Source organism: Vombatus ursinus, unplaced genomic scaffold (assembly GCF_900497805.2).
Source record: "Vombatus ursinus unplaced genomic scaffold, bare-nosed wombat genome assembly UNPS02014798.1, whole genome shotgun sequence".
NCBI classification, from domain to species: domain Eukaryota; kingdom Metazoa; phylum Chordata; class Mammalia; order Diprotodontia; family Vombatidae; genus Vombatus; species Vombatus ursinus.
Window position 1 is genome coordinate 55,540,032 of NW_020954576.1, and position 11,739 is coordinate 55,551,770.

The window sequence follows — 11,739 nt, forward strand, 5'->3', positions numbered from 1 at the left end:
TGTAGATAAAAGAATTTAACAAAGTCACAAATTTAATTATAGCTCTAAAAGTGAATGGATTAAATTACCCAACAAAAAGAAAGTAGAGGAATAAATTATTTAAAATTATCCAACAATTTTTCAATCAAAAAAATTTGTATTTATTAATACAAAAATACAATTTTGCAAATACAAAAACAGACTTAAACCAGATAGATAAATACAGAATGAAATAAGGGATGGAACAAAATCTACTATGGTTCAGGCAACTCTAGAAAAGCAATAACTGTGATTATTTCAGATAAGGAAAACAAAAGTTGATCATATCGAGAAACAAATAAGGAAACTACATAATGTTTAAAGGTACCATAAACAAAAATAGCATTTTAAAATATATACACACATCAAATAGCATACTATGTTTTTAAAAGAAAACGTAGTAGAATTGCAAAAAAGACATTGATAGTAACACAAAAACAGCAAGCAGCTTTATGTTTCTATGGGATTTATCCAACTGAGAAAGATATTAAACAAGAAGGAAAATCTGGTACAAAATGATGAATATTCTTTTAAAAACAGCTCAACAGATTAGATGTGACTGATATGTAGAAAATTTTGAATGGAAGAATATACATTACTTATTATTCCACGGTACCTTTACAAAAAATGGATCTGCCCTAGGGTATAATGGAATCATAAATAAATGTTAAAAAGAAAACAAATATCTTTTGCAGACCATAATACAATAAAAATATTAATTTGATAAAGACCACATGAGCAAAGGCTACATACCTAAATGGGCAGCTAAATGGGTCAAAGAACAGATCTTAAAAAATAATTATATTAAACATAATAACAATGAGACTATGTAAAACTTATATGACCCAGATCAAGCAGACCTCAGAGGAAAATTTTTCTCTCTCAAAAAAAATTATGTTAACTGAAATAGAAAAATAAGATCAACAAATTGATCATAAAAAGACTGGAAAACAAATTAGCAACCCTAAAACAAAATACAAAAGAAGACATCTCAAATAGAGGAGAAACAGAAAAACTTTAAAATAAAAAAGAATGTGAAACTGCTAGACAACAGTGCAGCACAGGAGATAAAAAACTGACCTTTGAGTCAGGAAGAATGGTTCAGACACATACTGGCTATGTGACCCTAGGAAAGTGACTTAATTCTCTAAGCCTATTAAGTTGTAGAAAAGATTCTGAACCTGTATTTGTAGAGATAGTTCCCTCATCACAGAATTTCCTATATTAATGAAATCACAGATTCAATCACTGTCCCTAATAGAACTCATAAACAAAATCAAGAGCTGCTTTTTGAAAAGTCAATAAACCAATCAATCTCAGAAAAAGAAAATCAAGCAGGGCACAAATGAACTGCCAAAGGTGGTTTGGAGGAAGGAATAAAGAAGAATTTCTGGGTCACCTGGATTTACAATTCAATCAAATATTTAAAGAGTAATTAATAGCTATGCTAAAAATCAATTGTCTTCCATAATAAAGCACTTTACCAAACTTTCATAAAATAAATATATTCTTGATACCTAAACCAGTAAGGGACAAAACAGAAAGAGACAAATTTCACTAACAAATACTGATAAAGAAATGTGTTAAATGGAATATCTACAAGGACACTAGTACCATATCCAAATTCAAAATGACCAAGTTGGTACACACACAGAGATGCAAGAATGGTTTAAAATTTAAAAAAAAAAACAACTGGCATAATTAATTACATCAACAAACAAAAACCACACAATTATTTTAACAGATGCAGAAAAGCATGACAAAATGCAGCACTCACTTATATTAAAAACCCTAAAATGTATAAGCATGGAAATACCCTTCTTTAATGTAATCAAAAGCATATATTTTAAGGCCAGGAGTGGGCATATAGACAGGGGCAAATCAAAGAGTCGTCGTCTTCTTCTTTTTTTTTTTTTTTTTTTTTTTTGGGGTTAAGTGACTTGTCCAGGGTCACACAGCTAGTAAGTGTTATGTGTCTGAGCCAGATTTGAACTCAGGTCCTCCTGACTCCAGGGCCAGTGCTCTATCCACTGCGCCACCTAGCTGCCCCAAGAGTCTTCTTTTTACTATTATTTATTAATTCTAGAAATGCTAGCTAGAGCCATAAGAACAAAATTAAAAGCAGAAACATTAACAAAGAGGAGACAGAATTATTTCATTTGCAGATAATATTATGGTATACTTAGAAAACACTGGAAAATCAGAGAAGAAACTAATTGAGATGACTCATAGCTTTAGTGAAGTTAAAAAAAAATGAAATAAATTCATAAAAGTCATCTGCATTTCTATGTAATACTAACAAAAACCAGGGAGACATAAGAAAAAGTCCATTCAAAATACCTACAAAATGTATAAGATACACGAGTTAACATACCAAAACACACTCAAGCTATACAAATACAACTATAACACATTTTTTGTAGAAAGAAGATAAATAAATGGAGAGACATTCACTGCTCAGAGTTTGTGCCAACACTATCTGTTAGTTTACAGATTTAGTTCTATAATAACCAAATTACCAAAGGAATATTTTCTAGAACTAGGCAAAACAATAAAATTAATTTGCAAGAACAAATGGTCTAGAATCTTAAGGGAAAACAATAGGAAAACACGAATAAAAAGGAAATGAGATTACCAGGCATCAAACTATATTATAAAGCAATAGTCATCAAAACTACGTACTGGTTAAAAAACAGAAAAGGTCAGGTGAAAAGAAGAGATACGCAAGAAACAGAAGTAATCAAATATAGTAACCCAGTATCTCATATATTCAAGCTGAGCCAATCAAGGAAGGATTTTCTTTGTGTAAGAACTGCTAGGAAAACTAGAAAGCAATTTAGCAGAAATTAGGTTCAGTCCAAAAACTTATACCATATATTATAATAAGTTCAAAATGGATATGCAATCTGAACATGAAAGGCTACCATTAAAAAACTGGAAGAAAATCATCTACCTTACCTTGTTGACAATTATGGCTTGTGGGAAAATAATTAGTTAAAGAAGAATGAAAGGAGAGCATAAAATGAAAAAAGGCAATTTCTATTATGTAAAAGTATATTGCAACTCTCTGTGGCCCATTCATGACCAGAATGAAGACCATACTAAGCAACCAGACTGTTGATATCCCAGAAAATGCTGACATCTCTCTTAAAGGATGGACAGTTATTGTGAAGGGGCCCAGAAGAATCCTCATTAGATATTTCAACCATATCAACGTTGGGCTCAGTCTCCTTGCAAAAAAAGAGAAAAAGGCTCTGAGTGGACAAGTGATGGGGAAATCAAAAAGAATTTGCAACCATGTCCACAATCTGTAGTCATGTACAAAACATGATGAAAGGTGTTACCCTGGGTTTTTGTTACAAGGTGAAGTCTATGTATGCTCACTTCCCCATCAATGTTGTTATTCAAGAGAATGACTCACTTGTTGAAATCAGAAATTTCTTGGGTGAAAAGTATATCTGAAGAGTGTGCATGAGACCAGGTGTTTCTTGCGCTGTTTCTCAAGCCCAAAAAGATGAGTTAATTCTTGAAGGAAATGATATTGAATTTGCATAAAACTCAGATGCCCTGATCCAACAGGCCACCACAGTCAAAAAGAAGGATATCAGAAAATTTCTGGATGGCATCTATGTTTCTGAGAAAGGCACAGTGCAACAAGCTGATGAATATGTTGGAAAAGATGCCAAAGGTCATGTCCTAAGGAGTTAACACTTATTCAGATGTCAAAATAAAAATACTTTTTGTCCAAAAAAAGTATATTGCATTATGTAAAATTGTATTATGTAAAAAAGCTTTTGCGTGAACAAAATCAATCAAGACTGAATTAGAAGAGAACCTACACAGAAGGAAAAATATTTGCAATATGTATCACTGATTAAACTCTGAGCGATTAGAAAAATGCCAGCCCTGGAGAATAAGTAATGAAAAATAATCTTCCATATAACAGAAAGGCAGGAACAAATGTTTTCATCACTAGACGCAGTTAGGGGTGGGGTCCCTTAAAATCATCTGATATAATGATAAAAGGAGAGTATATATATGTGTGAGTTTCTATGAAAGGATGTATCAGATATATAATAACTGATTGATATATATACATATACACACACGAAAGTAGCCCTTTTACAATTAAAGATGAGAAATCCAAACAGCCACTATATCAAAGTTCATCACTTGATGATAACTTTGAACTCCATTTTTGGAGAAGCTCCTCCATTTTGGGAGGAAAAGGCTAGAAATTGGGATAAGCAGGCATTCTTCTGTTCCTGTTATCTATGAGATGGGAAGAAAAGCCAAACAATCAAGCAGGATGCTCCAACCTCTGGGTGCCAGGTCTCCTCCCTTCTTCTGAGAATCTTTGTTCAAGTCTAAGGAACAAAATTTATTTTTCCCCTTCTAGAACTGATGAGCATACATTGGTGAGACTGTAGAGTAGCTAGAGGGAGCTGCATCTCCCTTCACTTAATTGGTTCAATGCTTGAATATCCATTAATTAAGTTGGTGGATGACTTCCTTCCCCTTTCGAAAGAAAGCTGAGATGAGGGAGAAGCTGATTCTGCCTCTGCAAGCAGCAGCATGAGGTACCATTTTCCCCCTATCCAAATGAACACTTCCCCCCCTTGCCACTGTTTACTGTCCTTTCTATTGTTTCACTCTCTGATGTGTATATGTATATGTGTGTGTATATATGCACACACACACATATACATCTATATATATATATGTATGTATATATATATCAGTTCTAAACTTCAATTGCTTTTGGGATACTGAGTGTCTGTGTGTATAACTATATGCACACATATGTATATCTATATATCTATATCTATTCAGCTACATAGGTATATATGTATGCGTGTATATGCACATATATATATATAAAGAAAAATCTAGTGGCCACTATTTCTTATCTTTGTGATTAAATGCTGGCATGCTTATGAGAGATTGGAGAAAAAGTTTTGATTTTTATAATGTGATCACTTCAGCAAGGATGAGGCTCAGGAAAGAAGGAGCAGGCAGTGATGCTATTGATAATTCATAAATGCAAAGGAAGCACACTGAGGTAGTGCCCCTAACTATTGGTGTGGAAGATCGCATAGATTTTCTTTTTTGTGTATTGATTGGTTTTACTTTTTCTTTAAACATTTTTTCTTTATTATTTATATGGGATGGCTCTCAGGAATGGGGGTGGGGGGGAAGGAGTACCGGGAAAAATTTAGGTGATATAAAATCAAAAGAATTCAATAAAATTTTATTTTTTAAAAAGATGATATAATATCCCCAAATAAGCACAGATTTCTAGAAATAGGACTGTTTATAAGCAGATATTGATAAAATAAACATAAATTGACCCACGGACCTACTACTAGTGATAACCTCTTGAGGCAAAAGTGAACCAAGATGTGGGCAAGGAGGATTTGAGTTAGTTATGGGAGCCACCCCCATTAAACATGATACATGACAGTAACCTTCCTCTGTAAGATGCTATGCTAAGGGGGTACCTCTCTCATTTCCCCTTATGGTACCTAAATATACAACATATACACATATAATTATATAAAACAGATATATCAAAATACACCTACAACTTTCTTTCCTGTGTTTCCATCAACTGATAACACACACAGGGAGCAAGAAGGGTTTCTTATCCAGCAACCATCTATAGCAACACCTAAGTGATTTCTTCATTTTTATGAGCCCCGTTAGATCCTACTCACCCAAGGCTTTGTGCTGTTCTGACTTTCCATTCTTCTTGGGGTACTTAGTAAAGGGTCGGTGTTCACCACTGCTCACAGACCTGCCATAACCATAACAAAGTCATCAATTCTGAAACAATATTCTTCCCCCTATGATTTTCTTTGTATAAAACTTGATCACACAGTAAGTTTAAAAACCTCAAGAGAAGTTAAGCTCTCTACTTGAAATGCTGTCACTATTTTGTTTGCTGGATCAGAGAGCTAGAGTTGGAAGGGGTCTCAGAAGACATCCAATCTAACCTCCTCCTTTTATAGACAAGGGTACTAAAGGCACTGAGAGATTACATAGGTACTAAGTGACAGAGAAAAACTCAAACTCAGGTCCTAATGATTCTTAATTCAGCACCCTTTCCATCGTGCCATGTTCTGGTATAAAATTTAAATAAGACACTACTATGTACCACCCTCCCTACACACATACACAAAACGACAATTTTATGACCATCTTGTGATGGTGTCCCAAAGTTGATATATACTTCTAAAGCCATCTATGTCAGAGAGAGATGGGGGGGAGAGACAGAAAGAGAAAGAAAGAGGGAGGAAGAGAGAGACTGAGAAAGACAAAAAGAGAAAAGGAGTGAAAAGAGAAAAGAAAAGGGTGAAGGAGAAAGAAACAGAGGGGGAGAGGAGGAAATAAGGGGGAAAGAAAGGGAGAGAGAAAGGGAAAGGGGGGGGAGGACGAGAGCAAGAGCAAGCAAGAGTGAGAGCAACAGCACATATATATGCTCTGGGGAGATTTTCTCACCCCTACTCTCACTGACAGGCCAGGTCAGCCTGCCCAGAGGTCAGCTACCATGTCCTCTCAGGCTTCTAGGGTTAGGTCTGAAGAGTGGAGGGTGATTTTATAATGCTATATACCTCATGTTTCCCTACCAATATGCTTCCTAATATGACTGTCAGTTCATATCAATTAGCTAACTAGCTTCATGAAAGGAGTATTTACTGAAATGTTACAGTAAGAATAGTTAGTATAAAACATCCCACCAAAAAATCTATAATATACATATTCTCCCATCAGTACATAGACAGCCCAGGGTAAAGTGGGCTGAAATTTAGAGATACATGTAGCAAAGGTACAATTTGTAGCTCCATGTTCTTGGAAATCCATTTCTTTCCTTCATGGGGTACCCAAGAAGCAACTCTTTGTTATGGTGCAGTTCTTCTGTTGGGCTCTGAATCTACATCCAATATGCCCTTGGCTCCCAATGCAAATACTGTTGTCATTTGATTAAGGACGTAATGTGAGAAAAAGTCTGGACCTCCAAAATTCAATTTGCTGGATTGCCAACAAAAAAACACAAATCCTCCGTCCCTCTGAAATTTTCAAAGTTCTCCAGTAAAAGAGGTGGGGGAGGAGAAAAGCCCAAGAACAAGACTGACACTCTGCTATCTACTCCACCCCACCCACCCCCACCACTCAATTCCTTATCAAGGTTTAGTTGGAATATCTTCCTTGGTTTTCTACAGGCCCCACAGTATGTTATCAAGTATTCTTATAAATCCAAATATTTCATGTGCAATTTCATTTCTCATTCATCTAATCGCTCATTAAAGACCCCTAAATTGATCAAGACCTTTTCATAGTTCAAATGTGATGGCTGGATGACTCAACTAAGACACAAAGGCTTAGCATCTTAACTTTAAATGGAGAAGCATGAGTTGATTTACTTAATTGGGCACCTCCCTTACATATAAACACATCTCTGTGTATGTGTATATGTACATATACACACACACAATCTGTATTTTACATAGGATTATAGCTGAAAGATACCTCAGAGACCATCTAATCCAACCTCTCACCTCCTTTTACAAATGAGGAAGCTGAGGAACAGGGAAATTTACTTGCCCAAGGTAATAAGCCTCAGAGGGAAGATTATGAACCCAAATCCTCCGACCTCAGAGGAAGTGCTCTAGATATATATTTCTATGACCCTCCAAACCATATCAAGTAAGTGTATGATTCAGTTTCTCAGGCAGTATGGTAGCACTGGACAAATAACTAATGAATGACCTGTAACCATCACTATAGAAGTGGAGTCAGTCTGAGGGTGCCCACAGAGGACTGAGCTACTTAATAATTTGTTGATATTGAGGGGAATTCAGGGGGAGGCTATAACAGATGGCCTTTGAGGTCCCTTTCAGTTTTCATTTGTTTTGCAAGGCAATGAGATTCAGTGACTTGCTCAGGGTCAGACAGTTAGTGTCAAGTGTCTGAGGCTGAATTTGAACTCAGGTCCTCCTGACTCCAGAGCCAGCGCTCTACCCACTGCGCCTAGCTGCCCCAATAGGTCCCTTTCAACGCTGAAGACTATGATCTTGGTGATAATTCCCAAACCTAGCCAAAGCTCTTCAAATGTTTGAAGACAACTATCACATACCCCCTAAAATCATTTCTTCATTGTAAACATCCCAGTCCTTTGAACTGACCCATGTAAGAAACCCTTAGCCAAAATGGTCTCCCTCTTCTATTGATGTACTCCAGATCATCAAAATCTTTCCTAAATGTGGCACCCAGAACTGTACACAAAATTCTAAACATAGTCTGACCAGGGCTTGGTATTGTGGGATTTTCAACTTCCATAATGATAACACTGACTTTATAAAAATACAGTGTGAATTCCACATAGTGAATTAACATTTACAAAGGCTATCACACAACAATTTTGAGGGGTAGTCAGTACAAGTATCAACCTCATTTTATAGGCCAGAAAAAAACTGTAGCTCAAATAAGCTAAGCAATTTGCCCAGTTAGTAAATATCAGTCAGAATCTGATCTGGGTTCAAGCTCAGACTCCAGTGCTCTTTTCACTAGACTAAGATACTTCTGCTTTGGGCAATCAACATTAAAACCCATTCACTTTCTTGGCTGGCACCTCACAAAGTTGACTCAGAGGGCACTTGTAGACCTTGGATGTTTTTCACATGGACATGATTTTTAGTTTCATATCTCCCATCCTAACCTTTGTACAGTTGATTTTTTTTAAACTCATGCACAGGATTTCTATTTTTCTCTAATAAATTTCCTCATTTTGGATTCTGTCCATAGTTATAGTATGTGGATCTTTTTGGAATCTAGTTATTCAACACATTAGCTATCCTTTCCAGTTTTAAACTGTATGCAAAAGTTAATATATAGGCTATTCTGGCCCATTCTCTCCACTTAAATCACAAATACTCTAATCATCTCTCACCTGCCATATTGTAATAGCTTTCTTTTTAAATTACATTTTTTCAATCAGCAAAAATTCACTTTTTCTCCCTCCCACCCTAACCCTGTCCAATTGAGAAAGAAATAAAAACAAAACCCCTACTATAAATGTATATGGCAAAGCAAAACTAATTTCCACATCAGCTATAAACCCCACTAAAATATGTCTCATTCTTTACTCTTAGACCTTCATCTCTCAATCAGGAAGTGGGCAGCATATTTTATCATTAGTTGTCTGGAATCATGGTTAGTTATTACACTGATCAGAGTTCCTAATTCTCTGAAAATTGTCTTTACCATATTACTGTCTTTGTACAAATTATTCTGATTCTATTAACTTCACTCTGTATCATTTCATGTAAATCTTCCCGAGATTTTCTGAAACTATCTCTTTCATCGTTTCTTAGAGCACAATAGTATTCCATCACATTCATATATGATAACTTGTGCAGCCACTTTCCAATTTGCGGACATCCCCTCAGATTCTCTTTCATTCATTGCTGCCTCAAAAAATGCTATAAATATGTTTGTACAACTTTCGAGTTTGCTTTGTTTAGGATTAATCTCTCTCTTAATCTACCCTCTTAATTCCCACTTCTCCCCTTACATTTGTATCTTTGTACACAACCATGAATATGCATAGGAGCCCTCTAGGTAGCTCAGTGGACAGAGCACTGGGCGTGGAGTCAGGAGGACTTGAGTTCAAATGTGATCTCAGATACTTTCTAGTTGTGTAACCCTGGACAAGTCAATTAGCCTCTGTTTGCCTTATTCCACTGGAGAAGGAAATGGCAAACCACTCTAGTATCTTTGCCAAGAAAACCCCAAAGAGGGTCACAAAGAGTCAGACACAACTCAACAACAGTGTATATGCATGTGTATGGGTGTATTCTTCCCTCCTTTGATCGACCGGATAAAACCTCGGAGAGTGAAATTTAAGTGTAAGCCATTCCTTCTACCTTCTCCTTTGTACAGACTTCTACTTGCATACCCTGATTACGTGAGATAATTTTTACTAACCTTCCTTTCCCTTCCCCCACTCAGAGTGTAGTCCTCTTCCCCCCTCTTTCCATTCTTCTCTTAAGGTCATCAGGATATAACAGAGTATTCCCTGACTTTGCTTAATTAGACTCCCTCTATGACTGATGATGATAGAGTTCAGATGGGACATGCACATCATCTCTCCATGTCTGAATGAAGTTTATCCTTGTTTAATCCTTTATCACTGTTCAACAGTGTTTACCTTTTTATGTTTTTCTTAACTTTTATTTGAACCTCAAAGTTTCTACTCAGCTCAAGTCTTTTCTAAATGCTTGGGAGAACTCTTATTAAAAGTCCATTTTTTTCTCCTGTAGTATTATATTTAGTTTTACTGGGTAAGTTATTGTTGTCTAGGAGCTTATTTATATTCTCTGCCTTTTGGAATATGGGATTCCAAGTTCTCTGCCTTTACAGTGGTAGCAGCTAAATTATGTGTGATCCTGACTATGGCTCCTCCATATTTCGACTCTTTCTTTCTGGCTGCCTGTAATATTTTTTTTCTTTGACCTGGAAGCTCTGGATATTGGCTTGACATATGGTTTCTTGACATATGATGTCTAGGCTCATGTTTCAGTCATGGAGTTCAGATAGTCTAATGATTCTTAATTTTTTTTCTCTCCTTGATCTATTTTCCAAGTAGTGATCTTTATATTTTCTTCTTTTTTTCCAGTCTTTTGATTTTGTTTTAATATTTCTTTTTGTTTCATGGAGTCATTGCCTTCTATTTGTTCAATTCTAATTTTCATGGCATTTGTTGCTTGAACAAGATTTTGTACCTCTCATGCCAAACTGTTAATTCTCTTTTCATATCTTTTTTCCATAGCTCTCATTTCTTTTCCAATTTTTCCTCTAGCATTCTCATTTCATTGACAAAAACATTTCTAACTTCGTTTTTAAAGTCTTGCTTCATCTCTCCAGGAATTCTAGTTGAATTTGTGACCAAGTTGTGTTTTAATTTGAGCTTTGGCTTATAGATGTCTTGGAGTCATTCTCTACTTCTAGGTTTGTGTCAAGCATCTCTGTAACCATAATAGCTTTTAAAGGTGGGATTCCATTTTTGTTTGCTCATTCTTCCTGTCTACTTCCTGATTTCAGACTTGATATTGGGGCTAGGGCTCTGTGTACTTCTGGAGGGAAGGCCTAGTTTGGTTCTGTTGCTGCCCTCTGGGTGTACAAAGTGTTATGTTGTTCCAGAATCTCAGAGACAACTCGGATTGGGGCCTTCGAGCTTTCAAACAACTTCCAAATGTACTTCAGCTCTAAATTCCCCCAACTGGGTTACAAGGTCCACAGTTCTCATACAAGCACTCAAAGTAACAAATGCACATACATAAAGGATAACCTTTATTTATTTTCTCTTTTGTTTTGTTTTTTAATTAATTATTTCCTATTACTTATTTTAAATTTTTTTTTTATTTTTAGTTTTCAACATTCACTTCCATAAGCTTTTGAGTTTTAAATTTTTCTCTCCCTCCCTTCTGCCCTCCCTGCCCAAGATGGCACACAATCTGATATAAGCTACACATATACATTCCTATTAAATATATTTTCACATTAGTCATGTTGTAAAGAAGAATCAGAACCAATAAAAGGAATAACAAGAAAGAAAAAAACAAAACAAAACAGAAGGGGGAAAAAAGAGCAAATAGTATGCTTCGATCTGCATTCACACTCCATAGTTCTTTCTCTCGATGTGGGCAGCATTTTCCATCT

General features: G+C 35.8%; 1 protein-coding gene and 1 pseudogene across 1 annotated transcript in view; one reads left to right on the forward strand and one right to left on the reverse strand.

Annotated features, from left to right (window-relative positions):
• LOC114049800 (tudor domain-containing protein 10-like) overlaps nt 1-11,739 on the reverse strand; it is a 51,635-nt gene that overhangs the window by 27,707 nt on the left and 12,189 nt on the right. The window contains exon 3 of the mRNA XM_027871206.1: nt 5,736-5,815. Coding sequence (XP_027727007.1) covers nt 5,736-5,815 — 80 coding nt within the window. The remainder of the gene's footprint in view (nt 1-5,735; nt 5,816-11,739) is intronic.
• LOC114049776 lies at nt 3,108-3,726 on the forward strand (annotated as a pseudogene).